Here is a 17,860-nt window from a genome sequence, read left to right on the forward strand (position 1 = left end):
CGAGTAGCTGGGAGTGCACCACCATGTCTGGCTAATTTTTGTATTTTTAGTAGAGATGGGGTTCCACTGTGTTGGCCAGGCTAGTCACGAACTCCTCAGGTGATCCTCCCACCTCGGCCTCCCAAAGTGTTGGGATTACAGGCGTGAGCCACCGCGCCTGGCCAAGCGTGCATTTCTTTTACCCTGCATTCCCACTTCTAGGAACGTGTCCTGTGTAAGAAGTACTTGCTCAGCATGCACAGAGATTCCCATGCCAGCTTATTTACTGCAGGACTGCTCATAAGAGCAAAAATAGGAACGTGCCCATCTGTGGGGAACCGGTTATGTAAACTGTGGTAGAGCCATATGGTGGAATACTCTGGAGTCATTGAAAAGGATAAGGCTGGTTTGTATATATTAAATAAGTTGCTGACAAGTTGGGGATCCCATTGTTTAAAATCCTTATGTTTCATAGAAGGCACCAGAAGAGTCTATACCGGACTCGGGGGCTAACTCTGAGGAGCAGGATTATGGTTAAGGAGGTTGTGTCATAAGATCCTGCATACCCTTCTGTATTTTTCTCAACAAGTCTATACTACTTTCATAATTTAAAAGGCAACTGTACTTTTTTTAAGGCTAAAATTAATTGTTTAAAAGGGGAGTGAGGATCTGGCAGGTGAGGAGCCCTGGAGACAGAGCCTCATCATGTGTCCGGAGCAGAAGGGCTTTGAGATCACAGAGACCAGGGCAGACATCGCAGGTGTGTCACTGTGAGCTGCAGCCCTCGCCAGTGCCATCACTTCTCCAAGTCTCATTCTCTTCACCTTTACAGGCTGTGTCCTACCCAGCCTGAGGGCCGGCCAGGTGAGAGTCAGTGGGGGTAGGTGACACATTGTAGGTCTCAGCACCTGCTAGTTTTCTGCCCCACCCCCATGAGTTATTACTTTGGTCTCAGGAGTCCCCTGAGGGACCCATAAGGACAGCGCACAGCTTTGAGCCCTGAAACAGCAGGAAGGCTCCACAGTCACCCCTGACCACCCCCCTCAGCAATTCAGCACTGACTCTCAGTGCAGACATTGAGCTCAACACCTGCCAAGCACCTTCTCCTCACCCTCCCCTCAGCCAGGCAGGACAGACCTTCCCATCAACAAGGAAACTGAGGTTACCAGAAACCCACTTGCCAGGGTCCCCTGGGTATGTAGGAGTAGAGACAGCTAGAGCCAGAGTTCACATCCCATTCCCATTCTCATCCCTCCTGCTTCAGTGACATCCATCCCAATCACACTTGAGAAAGAAAGAGGAAGATAAAGTGTCCTTCCTCCTGGCCTCAGCACCTTCTCACTTGGCAAGCACTTGGTGGGCATCAGGCTGGGCCCAGCACTGTGCCCAGGGCTGGCCATACAGTGGTGGACAAGGCTGAGTGCCTGTGCCACGGAGCCCACAGTTCAGGCAAACGGGACAACAGAAGTAAAAAGGCTGCTCAGTAACCCAGCCTCAAATCCCTGCAGAATTTGGCCTGACTTCAGAAGCTGCTGGGTGCCTGTTTGCCCGTGAGCTCTGCCAGCAAAGTAAATAGACCAATCGGGCGCCTCCTGGCTGTCTTCACTGCCGTGACAACAGCATTCTCCCAGCATTGGAGGCTAGATATGCAGGAGAGCTCTCAGCCACAAATGATGTGAATAAGGTCAATAGTGTCTATTTGCTGAACTTGTAATCAAAGATGTGAAACTGATACTTTACTCTCTGGGTGAGAGGGCTAGTGTTTACACTAAACCAAACATTTGGATAATGACATAGTGCCTCCTCAGCAGTGACTGTGTCTTGTCGTTTATCATAATAATGTTATTGATTAGCGGTACTAAACATGTAGATATGTGTAGTAGTGGAATGCCAAGGTTAAGAGCTCAGCTCCAGGAGTTGCATGGTTCTAGGTTATAATTCTTGCTCTGTCACTGTATTAGTCGGGGTTCTCCAGAGAAGAAGAACCTGTGTGTGTGTGTGTGTGTGTGTGTGTGTGTGTGTGTGTGTGTGTGTGTGTTGAAAGAGAAAGATGTGTTTTAACGAATTGGTTCACACGGTTGTTGGGGTGGCAAGTCCAAATTTTGCAAGGCAGGCAGGCTGGAGAGCCGGGGAAGTTAATGTTGCAGCTCAAGTCCAAAGGCAGCCTGGAGGCGGAATTTCCTCTTCTATAGCGGGGCCACAGTAGGCACTCAGTCTTTTTTCTTAAGGCCTTCAGTTGTTGGATGAGGGCCACTCACATTATGGAGGGTAATCTGCTTTACTCACAGTCTTCTGATTTAAATGTTAATTGCATCTAAAAAATACCTTCTCAGTGGCCGAGCGCAGTGGCTCACGCCTGTAATCCCAGCACTTTGGGAGGCCGAGTTGGGTGGATCACTTGAGGTCAAGAGTTCGAGACCAGCCTGGCCAACATGGTGAAACCCCGTCTCTACTAAAAATACCAAAAAAAAAACTAGCCAGGCTCCTGTAATCCCAGCTACTCGGGGGGGCTGAGGCAGGAGAATCGCTTGAACCCAGGAGGCAGAGGTTGCAGTAAGCTGAGATCGCGCCATTGCACTCCAGCCTGGGGTACAAGAGCGAGACTTCATCTCAAAAAAAAAAAAAAAAAAAAACCACCTTCTTAGCACATTGTTTGGTCAAACAACTGGGTACCATGGCCTAATCAAGTTGATACGTAAGACCAACATAGCTGCTGCCAGCAAGTTACTTAAGCTTCTGAGCCTTGGAGCCTCGGCTTCCTTGCCTATAGAGTGGGGGTAAGAAACCATCTTGAAGGGTTGTTTTGAGGTTTTACATGAGATTAAATGGGTGTCCAATGGAGTGCCCTTAGCAGGACACCTGCTTGCCCCCACCTCTACCCGGGACATCATGGTGCGGGGGAAGTGGTGGAACCTTCAGAACCTGGCCCCTAGTATGGGAAGAATTCTGCCATCAGCTTTCTTTCAGCAGAGAGAGAAGCAGTCCCCTTCCGTGTATCGGAGAACCTGCCCCAATATTCACGTAGGTTCTTTTCTATTTTCCTTAAGCGTCGGCCAGCTTGAGAAATAAAGGGACAGAGTACAAAAGAGAGAAATTTTAAAGCCGGGCGTCCAGGGGAGACATCACATGTCGGTAGGTTCCGTGATGCCCCACAAGCCGCAAAAACCAGCAAGTTTTTGTTAGGGAGTTTCAAAAAGGGAGGGAGTGTGCGAATAGGTGTGGGTCACAGACATCAAGTACTTTACAAGGTAATAGAATATCACAAGGCAAGTGGAGGCAGGGCGAGATCACAGGACCACAGGACCGAGGTGAAATTAAAATTGCTAATGAAGTTTTGGGCACCATTGTCATTGATAACATCTTATCAGGAGACAGGGTTTTGAGATCAACCGGTCTGACCAAAATTTATTAGGCGGGAATTTCCTCTTCCTAATAAGTCTGGGAGCGCTATGGGAGACTAGAGTCTATTTCACCTCTGCAGTCTCTACCATAAGAGATGACCACGCCTAGGGGGGCCAGTTCAGAGACCCACCCCCAGGTGCGCATTCTCTTTCTCAGGAACGTTCCATGCTGAGAAAAAGAATTCAGTGATATTTCTCCCATTTGCTTTTGAAAGAAGAGAAATATGGCTCTGTGCCGCCCAGCCCACCGGCGGTCAGAGTTTAAGGTTATCTCTCTTATTCCCTGAACAATCGCTGTTATCCTGTTCTTTTTTCAAGGTGCCCACATTTCTTTTTTTTTTTTTTTTTTTTTTTTGAGACGGAATCTCGCCCTGTCGCCCAGGCTGGAGTGCAGTGGCGCTATCTCGGCTCACTGCAAGCTCCGCCTCTAGGGTTTGCGCCATTCTCCTGCCTCAGCCTCCCGAATAGCTGGGAATACAGGCGCCTGCCACCACGCCCGGCTAATTTTTTTTTTTGTATTTTTATAGTAGAGACGGGGTTTCACCATGTTAGCCAGGATGGTCTCGATCTCCTGACCTCGTGATCTGCCCACCTCGGCCTCCCAAAGTGCTGGGATTACAAGCGTGAGCCACCGCGCCCAGCCTTGGGTGCCCACATTTCATATTGCTCAAACACACATGCTGTACAATTTGTGTAGTTAATGCAATTATTACAGGGTCCTGAGGCGATATACATCCTCCTCAGCTGACAGGATTAAGAGATTAAAGACAGGCATAGGAAATCACAGGGGTATTGATTGGGGAAGTGATAAGTGTCCATGAAATCTTTACAATTTATATTTAGAGATTGCAGTAAAGACAGGCATAAGAAATTATAAAAGTATTAATTTGCGGAACTAATAAATATCCATGAAATCTTCACAATCCACATTCTTCTGCCATGGCTTCAGCCGGTCCCTCTGTTTGGGGTCCCTGACTTCCCGCAACACCGTGACAGTCACATGCATGGGTGATGGCTCCTTCCAAAATCCTGCACCTCTTATTACCTGGTGTTGCTCCACTCTGTCCCATGTTCTAGTTTTCTTATCTCTTTCTCTTTTTTTTTCTATTTTATTTTTTTCCTGTAGGCACAAGTGAGTTACAGTAAGTTAAGTTACACCTTACCTTTCCTTGTTTTTCTTGTTTATTTATTTTTTTGAGACAAGGTCTTGTTCTGTCACCACCGGCTGGAGTACAGTGGTGCAATCACAGCTCACCGCAACCTCAACCTCCCAGGCTCAAGTCATCTTCCCACATTCAGGCAATCCTCCCTCCTCAGCCTCCCAAGTAGCTGGGACTACAGGCATGTGCCACCACATCCAGCTAGTTTTTTAAATTTTTTATAGAGACAGGGTCTCACTGTGTTGCCCAGGCTGGTCTCAAACTCCTGAGCTCAAGTGATCCTCCTGCTTTAGCCTCCCAAAGTGTTGGGATTAACAGGTGTGAGCCACTGCACCTGGCCTTTGTTTTTTTTAAGTAAAGACAGTCTTGCTTTATCACCCAGGCTGGTGTACGATGGCACAATCACAGCTCTCCTAGGCTCAAGGATCTTCCTGCCTCAGCCTCCTCAGTAGCTGGCACTATAGGCAGGTGCCACGACACCCAACTTTTTTTTTTTTTTTTTTTTTTTACTTTTTATAGAGACAGGATCTCACTATGTTGCGCCTGGCCTCAGGTAATCCTCCTGCCTTGGCCTCCCAAAGTACTGGGATTATGGGCGTGAGCCACCACACTCAGCCGAGTGCAATGGCGCGATCTCAGTTCACTGCAACCTCCATTCCCCCGCCCCCAGATTCAAGTGATTCTCCTGCCTTAGCCTCCCAAGTAGCTGGGACTACAGGCACGTGCCACTGCGCCCGGCTAATTTTTGTATTTTTAGTAGAGACGGGGTTTTACCATGTTGGCCAGGATGGTTTCAATCTCTTGACCTCGTGATCTGTCCACGTCGGCCTCCCAAAGTGCTGGGATTACAGGCGTGAGCCACCACACCCAGCCCTGTTGTTACCTCTTTCTTACCTCAGCTATTTGAGGGCAGAGTCTAGGTCCTGCCCTGCATATAGAAGGTGCTTATCATGTGTCTTTTGAGTGAACACAGAGGGTGACATTGTCACGTGCAATGCCAACAGCAACCAAATGACTACACACTTGCTGACCTTCCATGGCCACAGGGAGGATGAGAAAGGCACCTCCAGGAGGTGTGAATAATCTGAGGGTATTGGCCACTGTGGACAAGACTCGGTGGTGGAAGTGAGCTCTGAGATCCAAACGAAACGTGAGGAGAGACATGCAGAGTCTCACAGAGGAAGCAGACATGCAGGCCACAAAAACAAAATTACAAGAAATGCCACAACACGAGCATATGCTCATGGGCTGCACATATTCAAGAAGGAAGCGCCAGAAACCCTCCCTGCCCCAGCATCTGCGTGGGTGTCCACAAAGGGTTTCTGTCATGTTATCTCTTTTTCTTCTAACATCCGGTGCTGTGAGTTTTATTGTCCCTGTTATAATGCCTCCAGGAGTGGCAGGTCCTGCCCAGCCCCATCAGCCAGTTGGTGCTGCGGTCAGGACACCCAGGCAGCCTGAGGACTGCCAGTTGTGCAGAGAGCTATCGCGTGCCTGCTGCGTGCCCAGCACCTCACACAGCTCTCAGTGTCGGACCACGCTGGTGCCCTGGTGGACAAAGTTCCTGCCCTTGTGGCCCTTATGTCTAGTGGGTGGCTTCCAACAATGAATACACACAGGATATGTCAGGCGGTGACAAAGGCTACTGAGAAGACCAAAGCAGCTTCACCCTCCCAGAGCACAGCTTTTCCCTCCCAGGCCCGAGAGATGGAGGGAGCCCACTATCCCAGTCTGGCTCAAGAGGAGCAGTTACACACCTTGGAATGACTGAAGTTGGGAGCTAAGGTGCCAGGACAAGACAGGCCATTTTAGGAACCAGAGACTTGTGTTACCCCTAAACCTCACCAGCCAGGAGGGGAGCAGCCCACTGGGTCCTCTCTGCCACAGTTAGGTGCTTCTTGTGCTCCCCCTCCTGTGGCCAGGATAGGGGAAGCAGACTTTCCTGCTGCCACTCCTAGGACCCAGGGGGAAGCTGGGGGAGTAGGGAGACCGTGTGGGAAGGATGGAGTGCACTGTGATTGGTAGCAGGTGGATAGCTACTCCCATGGTGGGGAAATCAAGGTTGCTTGGCCTGTGTAGTAGAGAGGTATTACCACAGGCCTAGAAAACATTAGCCTGGGTTTATCTCTGTGGCTTCGGTCCCCCTAACGTCCCCTTCTACTCAAAATGGCTGATTCTCTGGTTTGGAGGTTTGGCACCTGCTTTTAGGGAGGTTGCTCAGTCATTAGAGAAGAGTGCAGAGGTTGGACGGTCATCATGGCAGAGGCAGGACAGCTGGTATGTGGGGCCATGAAACCAGCTCTGGGGTAGGAGTCAGGAAGCTGAGACTCAGTTCAGGTCCCCTTTCCAAGACGAAGAGATCATTTCCGAGTGTCCAAAGGGCACTGGGAAGAGACTCCTAGCAGTTCTTATGAAATCATCTGACAGCAGCCATATCCTGAAGTCATAGCCTTAGCAAACTGCCTTTCTCACAAACACTCTCAACACCCCGTGGTTCAAACATCTATATGTCTGATAGAAAAACTTGGAGAAATTCAGTGTGTTGCTTAATCAATATGACTGATACCTAAGCTGTTCTACTCAAGCAAGAAGTTTCATGGGAATGAACTTGAGCTTCTTGAGAGATTGTTTACAGCATCCCTGGAGTCTGTGCAAGAATAGAACCTCCTGTGGGGGATGGTGGGGAGGCTAGCTCTACAGAGGTCTACAGTCCTGCAGTTTCTACAAAACACGTTGCACACATCTCCACGTGGGCCACACGGTGGCAACCTCTGAACCAAGAGAGCTGCTTCCTAAGGGCTAAGACTGTCTGCTTTCTCCCTCTTGCTTTCCTCCTCCCAAAACACAGCCATCCTCCTCCCCACTGCTGCCCCATGGTGAGTTCAGCCCAGGAAGCCTCTGACCCAGCCCCGATGGTAATAGCTGCTGTGTACTGGACATCTTCTGTATGTTAGGCTCTGGGAGAAATGCTGTGGAGACTTTTTGCCCATCCTCCCAGAGAAGCTGTCAATACTCCCTGTTCTAGGTGAAGAAACTGGTCCTCAGAAAGGTTGACTCCCTGAGGCCACACGGCTGTTAAGTGGCTGAGCCGAGGGCTATGGGGCTGCTCCCACGCCCTGGGTTCCAGGCCTGGCAGCATGTGGAGCTGCCCCTCTATCATGTGTCCGCAGACCTTTCCCGGAGCTCCTCGCCACCCTCACTGCTGGACCAACTGCAGATGGGCTGTGACGGGGCCTCGTGCGGCAGCCTCAACATGGAGTGCCGGGTGTGTGGAGACAAGGCATCGGGCTTCCACTACGGCGTTCATGCATGTGAGGGGTGCAAGGTACGGACTGGGGGGAGCGGTGGCTGGCCACTGAGGCTCTGGTCACATGGTGAATTGACCCTCCACAAAGCTTTCCCTGCCTTGGGGTGGGGCCCTGACTGTACCTACTCCAGAATTCCTGCCCAGGAGGCAGCCAGGCCCTTGGGCTCCAGACCTCAGCTCTGGGCACTGCAGGAGAAGAGGGGGTTCCCTCGTCAAGCCCACCCTGCTGGGCACCTGTGTTGACCCAGCTCTGTGGGTGATTGTGTCCCCCTGGGGACCAGGCAGCTAGGACAGAATGAGGGTCTTGGGCTGAGCCATCATCTTACCTGAGGTCTGGGTTTCTTGTTTCTCAAGGCTCAAAGGGGGCTCTGAGAAAAAAGGACAGACATTTGTTTTTCCAGTGGTATTTGTGGGTCCTTCCTAACTTCACACCCATCAAAATCTCACAGATTATTTTATTGAACCACCACCTCACAAATACACAGAACCAGATAAATTTATGAAGAAATCAAGTTAGCCGTGAGACAATCTTATGTTACCAAACTAACAAAGAAGCTTTTTTTTTTTTTTTTTTTTTTGAGAAGGAATCTCGATCTGTCGCCCAGGCTGGAGTGCAGTGGTGTTATCTCAGTTAACTGCAACCTCCACCTCCTGGGTTCAGGAGATTCTCCTGCCTCAGCCTCCAGAGTAGCTGGGATTACAGGTACATGCTACCACGCCTGGCTAATTTTTGTATTTTTAGTAGAGACGGGGTTTCACCACGTTGGCCAGGCTGGTCTCAAACTCCTGACCTCAGGTGATCCACCTGCCTCGGCCTCCCGAAGTGCTGGGATTACAGGCGTGAGCCACTGTGCCTGGCCCAATTTTTGTAGTTTCAATAGGGACGGGGTTTCACCATGTTGGCCAGGCTGATCTTGAACTCCTGACCTCAGGTGATCCACCCACCTCAGCCTCCCAAAATGCTGGGATTACAGGCGTGAGCCACTGTGTCCAGCCCCAACAAAGAAGCTTTAGGACTTCTTTAGGCATTTAAAATAGTTGTGTTATTTTTGTTTTTTTGTTTTGTTTTGTTTTGAGACAGAGTTTCACTCTTGTCCAGGCTGGAGTGTAATGGCGCGATCTCGGCTCACTGCAACCCCCACCTCCCGGGTTCAAGTGATTCCCCTGCCTCAGCCTCCTGAGTAGCTGGGATTACAGGGGTGTGCCACCACACCCGGCTAATTTTTCTGTATTTTTAGTAGAGACAGCGTTTCACCATGTTGGCCAGGCTGGTCTCAAACTCCTGACCTCAGGTGATCCGCCCACCTCGGCCTCTCAAAGTGCTGGGATTACAGGCGTGAGCCACTGTGCCCGAACAAAATAGTTTTAATTAAAGTTTTAGAATTACTTTCCTTCTCAGGCCGGGCACGGTGGCTCATGCTTGTAATCCCAGCACTTTGGGAGGCTGAGGCGGGCGGATCACGAGGTCAGGAGATCGAGACCACGGTGAAACCCCGTCTCTACTAAAAATACAACAAATTAGCCGGGCGTGGTGGCGGGCGCCTGTAGTCCCAGCTACTCGGAGAGGCTGAGGCAGGAGAATGGCGTGAACCCGGGAGGTGGAGCTTGCAGTGAGCCGAGATTGCACCACTGCACTCCAGCCTGGGCGACAGAGTGAGACTCCATCTCAAAAAAAAAAAAAAAAAAAAAAAAGGATTACTTTCCTTCTCCATCTCCCCTCCAAAAAAATTTCTTCTCATTACTTCCAAATTTCAGGAGTGTTTACACCTTATGCATAATCGGGCCCTTTGGCACAACCTCCCTCCCACTTCCTGGTGGCCTTTCCTCACCTGTTCTTGGTGCTTCAGGGCTTCTTCCGTCGTACAATCCGCATGAAGCTGGAGTATGAGAAGTGTGAGCGCAGCTGCAAGATTCAGAAGAAGAACCGCAACAAGTGCCAGTACTGCCGCTTCCAGAAGTGCCTGGCACTGGGCATGTCACACAACGGTGAGAGCTAACCAGGGCAACACACGGGCTGCTGGCTCCACACAGCCTGAAACCAGGGTCCAGGGAGCCCTTGGGGCAGCCCAGAGGGGGCACCTGTAGAGCAGTGCCTGGCGCACAGTAAGCACCATGGCTGCTGGCTGTTGGCTTTGCTGATCTGGACCTTGGATCTTAGAGCCTAAGACCTGCCACTTCCTCAGACTGCCAGCATCTACCATGAGTCCCAGGCCTGGGGTAGTCTCTACCTCCCTGTACCTGAGGTTTACCCATTCTAGCCCAGAAGGGAACTGAGAATTGATACCAGCTTGAACAATTTGGGGAACACCAGTCCCAGAAACTCAAGCCTGTCTCAGATGACCTGACACAGCATGAAAGCTACTGCCAAGGCCAGGTGGCCCTTCTTGGTTATAGAAGGCAGGCAGTAACCAGTAAGTAACCACATTTGTCAACTGCCAGGGGCCAGGCAGAAGTTTCTTGGAGGTCAGCCACTCCCAGGAGACAGAGCCTTCTCTGCCTTGTGCTCCAGGCCTCCTGCAGAGCCTTGTCTTCAGACCCCTAGGGTAGGATATTGCAAAGCCCCCCTGTCCCCTCAGTACCTCTCTGAGTAAGACCCCTAGAGGACAGGGGAGAGCCTCTTGTGATCTCTACAGGCAGGTTAGCTGCTTGGCCAGCTTTTAACCAGGGATGCCCTGCCTTGCATCTTAGAGGGTAGCAGGACCTGAGCCCTCCATTTGTGGCTCTCCTGGGTAATGGGTTCTGGCAGGTCTGGGTTTGACTCCTTTCCTAGGAAATCTCAGAACTGACTGAATCCCTCTCCTTACGCTAACTCCGGGAGAAGTCGAATTTGTATCCTACTCAATTACTAATGACAACAATTTTTGAGTACCTACTATGTGAGGATTCTTATTTAATTGATCTAATAACTCAGTAAGTTTTAAAAAGTATTAGCCTCATTTTTCTGATTAAAAAAGAAAAGCAGCCAGGTACAGTGGCTCACACCTGTAATCCCATCACTTTGGGAGGCCAAGGTAGGAGGATCGCTAGAGTCCAGGAGTTTAAGACCAGCCTGAGCAACATAGTGAGACCTCATCTCTACAAAAAAAAAAAAAAAAAAAAAAATTAGCCAGGCTTGGTGGCGTGCACCTGTAGTCCCAGCTACTCAGAAGGTTGAGGTGGGAGGATCACTTTAGCCCAGGAGGTCAAGGCTGCAGTGAGCCATGATTGTGCCACTGTACTCCAGCCTGGATGAAAGTGAGACCCTGTCTCAAAACAAAGAAAAAGGCCGGGCATGGTGGCACTCGCCTATAATCCTAGCACTTTGGGAGGCCAAGGCGAGTGGATCACCTGAGGTCAGCAGTTCGAGACCAGCCTGGCCAAGATGGTGAAACCCTGTCTCTACTAAAAAAAAAAATACAAAAATTAGCCGGGCGTGGTTGTGGGCACCTGTAATCCCAGCTACCCGGGAGGCTGAGGCAGAGAATTGCTTGAACCCGGAAGACGGAGGTTGCAGTAAGCCGAGATCGCACCACTGTACTCCAGCCTGGGAGACAGCGAGACTCCGTCTCAAAAAAAAAAAAGAAAGAAAAAGAAAAGTGAAGGAGTCTGCCCCAAGTCACACAGCTAGTAAACTGCTGAGCTGGAACTCAAGCCCAGGCCTTTGTCACCAAAGTCTGTCTTACCCCAGCCGGAGTAGCTCAGTCACTCAGTAAGTTAGAGCCCTTGTGTGCTGGGCACTGTGAACAAAACAGACAAAATCACTGCTCTTGCAAAGATATAACAAAAAAAAAAAAAAAAAATCGGTCTTGTGGAGCTTGCGATCTGGAGGGGCCACCCCATCATTACTACCTTGCTGACTGTAGAGCTTCTGGGGGCCCTAGGCTCTAAAAAGATTTGGCCCATGCACTTGTAAAGGTATGGGGATGTCAGAGGTGCTGGGGCCTGCCTGGGCTCCTTGCTGACTGCCCCCTTCCCTGTGCAGCTATCCGTTTTGGCCGGATGCCGGAGGCTGAGAAGAGGAAGCTGGTGGCAGGGCTGACGGCAAACGAGGGGAGCCATTACAACCCACAGGTGGCTGACCTGAAGGCCTTCTCCAAGCACATCTACACTGCCTACCTGAAAAACTTCAACATGACCAAAAAGAAGGCCCGCAGCATCCTTACCGGCAAAGCCAGCCACACGGCGGTGAGTGTTGCTGCTTGGCCTGGCAGTATCCTGGGCTCTGGGTCCCGCTGCTGCCTGCCTGACTCCTGGGAGAGCCAGGCCTTCTCTCTCCCTCAACTTCATGGTGCAGGCAAGGGATATGGGGAGCACAGGGTGGGGGTCTCCCGAGGCCTGATCTATAACAGGGCCTGGTTTTCAGCCCTTTGTGATCCACGACATCGAGACATTGTGGCAGGCGGAGAAGGGGCTGGTGTGGAAGCAGTTGGTGAACGGCCTGCCTCCCTACAAGGAGATCAGCGTGCACGTCTTCTACCGCTGCCAGTGTACCACAGTGGAGACTGTGCGGGAGCTCACTGAGTTCGCCAAGAGCATCCCCAGCTTCAGCAGCCTCTTCCTCAATGACCAGGTTACCCTTCTCAAGTATGGCGTGCACGAGGCCATCTTCGCCATGCTGGCCTCCATCGTCAACAAGGATGGGCTGCTGGTAGCCAACGGCAGTGGCTTTGTCACCCGTGAGTTCCTGCGCAGCCTCCGCAAACCCTTCGGTGATATCATTGAGCCTAAGTTTGAATTTGCTGTCAAGTTCAACGCCCTGGAACTTGATGACAGTGACCTGGCCCTATTCATTGCAGCCATCATTCTGTGTGGAGGTGAGTGAGAGTGGGGCAGGTGGGCTGGCCTGGCACACCCAGTCATCCTGGGGGTTGGCCCTCACTGCAGGGCACTGTGCCTGAGCTCTGACAGTGTGGGGAAGTTTCCCTGTGATCTTGGCAGTGGAACATGCAAGGCACTGACTGATCATGCAGGATCAGCTCCATCTCATTATGTATGTAGATGGAGGTGGAGACAGGAAAAAGACTAAGCCAGACGTGGTGGCTTACACGTGTAATCCCAGCACTTTGGCAGGCCAAGGCAGGTGGATCTCTTGAGGTCAGGAGTTCGAAACCAGCCTGGCCAACATGGTGAAACCCTGTCTCTACTAAAAACACAAAAAATTAGCCAGATGTGGTGGCACACGCCTGTAATCCCAGCTACTTGGGAGGCTGAGCCAGGAGAATCGCTTGAACCTGAGAGGTGGAGGTTGCAGTGAGCCAAAATCCCACCACTGCACTCCAGCCTGGGTGACAGAGTGAGACCCTGTCTCAAAAAAAAAGGAAAAGGACTAACAGGCAGTATGCTGTCATGTTAATGTGGGGTGGAAAAATTGTCTGCATTTTTTCTGCATTTTTAAAATTCCAACACAATAAATACAATAATAACTATGCTAATAGTGGCCTAGAGCTTACTTCATGCCAGGCACTGTTCCTCTTCATCGATGATGACTCACTTGATCCTCACAACAACCCCGTGCAGGAAGAATGTTTTATGTCTCCATTTTACACATCAGAGAGGCTAAGTGACCTGCCTGTAGCCTCATCGATAGGCTGTGGCAGACACAGGATTTGAATTAAGCATTGAGTCTCTTAACCACAATACTACGTTGCCTAATCGGGGGGTGGGGGGGAACATTGGCAGAAAACAAAAGAAGTGGATTAAGACCAGCGGTAGGGAGATTAGAACACCCAGTGGAGCATTGCTGACGGGACAGGGCTTGGTCTGTCACGGCCAAGGAGGCCTGCTGTCCCCTGGGCCAAGTCACCTCTTGGGGTGGAGGTAGGGGAGCTCCACTGCCTTTCTGAGCTCCCTGGCATGCCTTGTGTCCCCACAGACCGGCCAGGCCTCATGAACGTTCCACAGGTGGAGGCTATCCAGGACACCATCCTGCGTGCCCTCGAATTCCACCTGCAGGCCAACCACCCTGATGCCCAGTACCTCTTCCCCAAGCTGCTACAGAAGATGGCTGACCTGCGGCAACTGGTCACCGAGCACGCCCAGATGATGCAGCGGATCAAGAAGACCGAAACCGAGACCTCGCTGCACCCTCTGCTCCAGGAGATCTACAAGGACATGTACTAAGGGCAGCACCCAGGCCTCCCTGCAGGCTCCAGTGGGGCCAGCACTGGAGGGGCCCACCCACGTGACTTTTCCATTGACCAGCCCTTGAGCACCCAGTCTGGAGCAGCGGAGTCCCACGATCGCCCTCAGACACATGACACCCACGGCCTCTGGCTCCCTGTGCCCTCTGTCCCGCTTCCTCCAGCCAGCTCTCTTCCTGTCTTTGTTGTCTCCCTCTTTCTCAGTTCCTCTTTGTTTTCTAATTCCCGTTGCTCTGTTTCTTCCTTTCTGTAGGTTTCTCTCTTCCCTTCTCCCTTGCCCTCCCTTTCTCTCTCCACCCCCCATGTCTGTCCTCCTTTCTTATTCTGTGAGATGTTTTGTATTATTTCACCAGCAGCATAGAACAGGACCTCTGCTTTTGCACACCCTTTCCCCAGGGGCAGAAGAGAGTGGGGCCTGCCGTCTGCCCCATCATTGCACTTGCAGGCTTAGGGTCCTCACTTCTGTCTCCTGTCTTCAGAGCAAAAGACTTGAGCCATCCAAAGAAACACTAAGCTCTCTGGGCCTGGGTTCCAGGGAAGGCTAAGCATGGCCTGGACTGACTGCAGCAGCCTGTAGTCATGGGATCCCTGCTGTAAAGGACAGTGGGCAGGAGGCCCCAGGCTGAGAGCCAGATGCCTCCCCAAGACTGTCATTGCCCCTCCGATGCTGAGGCCACCCACTGACCCAACTGATCCTGCTCCAGCAGCACACCTCAGCCCCACTGACACCCAGCGTCCTTCCATCTTCTCACACTGGTTTGCCAGGCCAATGTTGCTGATGGCCCCCTGCACTGGCCGCTGGACGGCACTCTCCCAGCTTGGAAGTAGGCAGGGTTCCCTCCAGGTGGGACCCCACCTCATTGAAGAGGAGCAAGTCTCAAGAGAAGGAGGGGGTGTTGGTGGTTGGAGGAAGCAGCACACCCAATTCTGCCCCTAGGACTCAGGGTCTGAGTCCTGGGGTCAGGCCAGGGAGAGCTCTTGCTGGCCTTCCACCAGCACCCCCACTGCCCCCCTGCCCAGTAGCAGCCACTCACATTATGTCAGCATCCAGGGCCAGGGCCTGGCCTCACATCCCACTGCTCCTTTCTCTAGCTGGCTCCACGGGAGCTCAGGCCCCACTCTTCCTGAAGCTGCCCTCCAGCACACACACACAAGCACTGAAATCACTTTACCTGCAGGCTCCATGCGCCTCCCTTCCCTCCCTGAGGCAGATGAGAACCCAGAGAGAGGGCCCTGCAGGTGGGCAGGCAGGGCTGGGCCAGGTCTCTGGGGAGGCAGGGGTCCTGCAGGTCCTGGTGGGTCAGCCCAGCACCTGCTCCCAGAGCAGCTTTCCGGGATAAACTGAGCCTGTTCATTCTGATGTCCATTTGTCCCAGTAGCTCTACAGCCCTCCCCTTCCCCTTTACTCAGCCCAGCTGGCCACCTAGAAGTCTCCCTGCACAGCCTCTAGCGTCCGGGGACCTTGTGGGACCAATCCCACACTGCTGGTCCCTGCCCTCCCCTGCTCCCAGGTTGAGGTGTGCTCACCTCAGAGCAGGGCCAAAGCACAGCTGGGCATGCCATGTCTGAGCGGGGCAGAGCCCTCCAGGCCTGCAGGGGCAAGGGGCTGGCTGGAGTCTCAGAGCACAGAGGTAGGAGAACTGGGGTTCGAGCCCAGGCTTCCTGGGTCCTGCCTGGTCCTCCCTCCCAAGGGGCCATTCTGTGTGTGACTGGGTGGAAGTGCCCAGCCCCTGCCCCTACTGGCGCTGCAGCCTCCCTTCCATGCCCCAGGATCACTCTCTGCTGGCAGGATTCTTCCCGCTCCCCACCCACCCAGCTGATGGGGGTTGGGGTGCTTCCTTTCAGGCCAAGACTATGAAGGGACAGCTGCTGGGACCCACCTCCCCCTCCCCGGCCACATGCCACATCCCTGCCCCCACCCAGGTCTGGTGCTGAGGATACAGCTCTTCTCAGTGTCTGAACAATCTCCAAAATTGAAATGTATATTTTTGCTAGGAGCCCCAGCTTCCTGTGTTTTTAATATAAATAGTGTACACAGACTGACAAAACTTTAAATAAATGGGAATTAAATATTTAAGAGCTGACTGGAAGCTGACTCAGTTACTTGCATGTTTTTCCTGGGGCTGACAGGGCTCCACACCTCCTCCACATCCGGTACTGGAGGGCAAAGGAGGCTTTCGGCGCCAAAACCCTCCCCTGCCTCCACCTCGCTTTGCTCACCGCTTGTCAGTCAGGTGGACGACTGTGCCATTTCCACCCTGTGGAGAGAATTTGGGGTGTGAGGGGACAAAGGATGTGTGGTGCCCTGGCCTCACCTGGTGGAGCATCTGGGGTCTGGGGAAGGGGAAGGCCCCTGGAGGAGGCGGATGCAGGACTCAATAGATAAAGCCAGTTTTTCATCACAAGAGATCACGGATTTCCTCTCCTTTGCTGCCACCCAGGTCTCTCCTGTCTTTCCTGAGGTGCCATCTCCCCAGGGGTCCAGTCGAACCCAGCCCCCAGCAGCCATGGGTTTGTCTGCAGTGTGAGGCCAGGTCAGGGTATGTAACAGAGTATGTGTTTAGTCAGGGAAAAACTACAGCTAAATATTTCCAAATGGGAAATGTACTGCAGGGAGTTGTTACAAAAGTATTGGAAGTACTGAAAGATCAATAGGGGGAAATAGAGGTCATCCAGAGATGAGTAACTGCAGGAAGCCATTCTCACCTCCAGGGCTGAATGGGAAAATGGTATCATTCAGGGGCCACCGTTGCTACAACACACACTGACACTACAGCGACCCAGGAGCCTGAAGTCACCAGTTGATTTGACTAGAACCAGACTGCTGGTGCCTTGAGTTCACGCAGGTGGTACATATGGGGCCACCAGAGTGCCCAAGGCCACCACCACTGCTGCCCCTGGAACCTCACTGCTTGAGTGCTGTAGCCCCATAACTCATAGCCTGGTCTCAGCTGCTCTGCCAGAAGTGCTATCAGAGTTTGGGGTTGGGGAAGCAAAGGATTCTTCTTTCTGCCTATCTTCCAGTCTGTTGCTTTTACCTCCCATTGGGGGAAAAAAAAATGCATGGTAGTCTGGGAAATGGAGTTTGTAGACTTCCAGCCCTTGCAGCATAGAGGAGCATGTGGAAGGGTGGGAACTGAACCAAGAGTCTTCAGGCAAACAACTAGCACAGCGTACAGGCACCAGCCCCAGCGTGAGGGATCCCAGAGGCCCACAGCTAAGGGATGGTCACTACAGCACTTGCCTCCCTGTTTTCTTTCCTTTCTGGTCATCTTGGCAGAGCAATCTGAATTGTCAGGTCCCATTTGGTTCATCTCAGTCCAGAGAGTGACAGCCCCAGGGGAACAGGAGGAAAAGAGAAGGAAGAAAAAAAGGGGTGCTTGGAACCAGGGCATCTCTGAAATTGGTAGCCTTTTTTTATCATGGAATCCTCTGGTTTACTTGGTCTTATAAGTAAAATGTTTATTCAGAAACAGAATGCTTGTTCCTTGGAACTATAAGGAAAAATTAGCATTTAGACAAAAAGTTTTCTCAGCAAGGCAATTTTACTTTCTGCAGAAAGGGTGTTCCTCATAGATGGAACAATGGCGAGAGCACACACGAACAAAGGAGGGAAGCAATTTTTATCCCTTACACAGCTTGTCCCTGCTACTGTGTCCTGTCTCCATTAGCTGGAGCCAGACCACACAATCTAAGCTAAACCTGACTTGCTAATAACTTAAAACTTTCCTAAATAGGTGAAGGCAAGGGAGAACAAAGGAAAAGATGAAGTTGCTTGCAAAAGGACTTAGAAAAGTAATAACCAAATATCTTGGTTAAAGTACAAGGACATAGAACGTACTAATTCCCTTATATCTAACAGCTACACAGGATAGGGCTTAACAAAGAATTACA

At 51.6% G+C, this 17,860-nt stretch overlaps 1 protein-coding gene across 3 annotated transcripts in view; it reads left to right on the forward strand.

Annotated features, from left to right (window-relative positions):
* PPARD (peroxisome proliferator activated receptor delta) overlaps positions 1–16,045 on the forward strand; it is an 85,001-nt gene extending 68,956 nt beyond the window's left edge. For all 3 annotated transcript variants that reach the window (XM_030803095.1, XM_030803094.1, XM_030803096.1), the window contains 5 exons: positions 7,711–7,865; positions 9,695–9,833; positions 11,809–12,011; positions 12,190–12,640; positions 13,699–16,045. In XM_030803095.1, coding sequence (XP_030658955.1) covers positions 7,711–7,865; positions 9,695–9,833; positions 11,809–12,011; positions 12,190–12,640; positions 13,699–13,946 — 1,196 coding nt within the window. In that variant the 3' untranslated portion in view covers positions 13,947–16,045. The remainder of the gene's footprint in view (positions 1–7,710; positions 7,866–9,694; positions 9,834–11,808; positions 12,012–12,189; positions 12,641–13,698) is intronic.
* The last annotated feature ends 1,815 nt before the right edge of the window (positions 16,046–17,860 follow it).

Source organism: Nomascus leucogenys, chromosome 22a, assembly GCF_006542625.1.
Source record: "Nomascus leucogenys isolate Asia chromosome 22a, Asia_NLE_v1, whole genome shotgun sequence".
NCBI lineage: Eukaryota > Metazoa > Chordata > Mammalia > Primates > Hylobatidae > Nomascus > Nomascus leucogenys.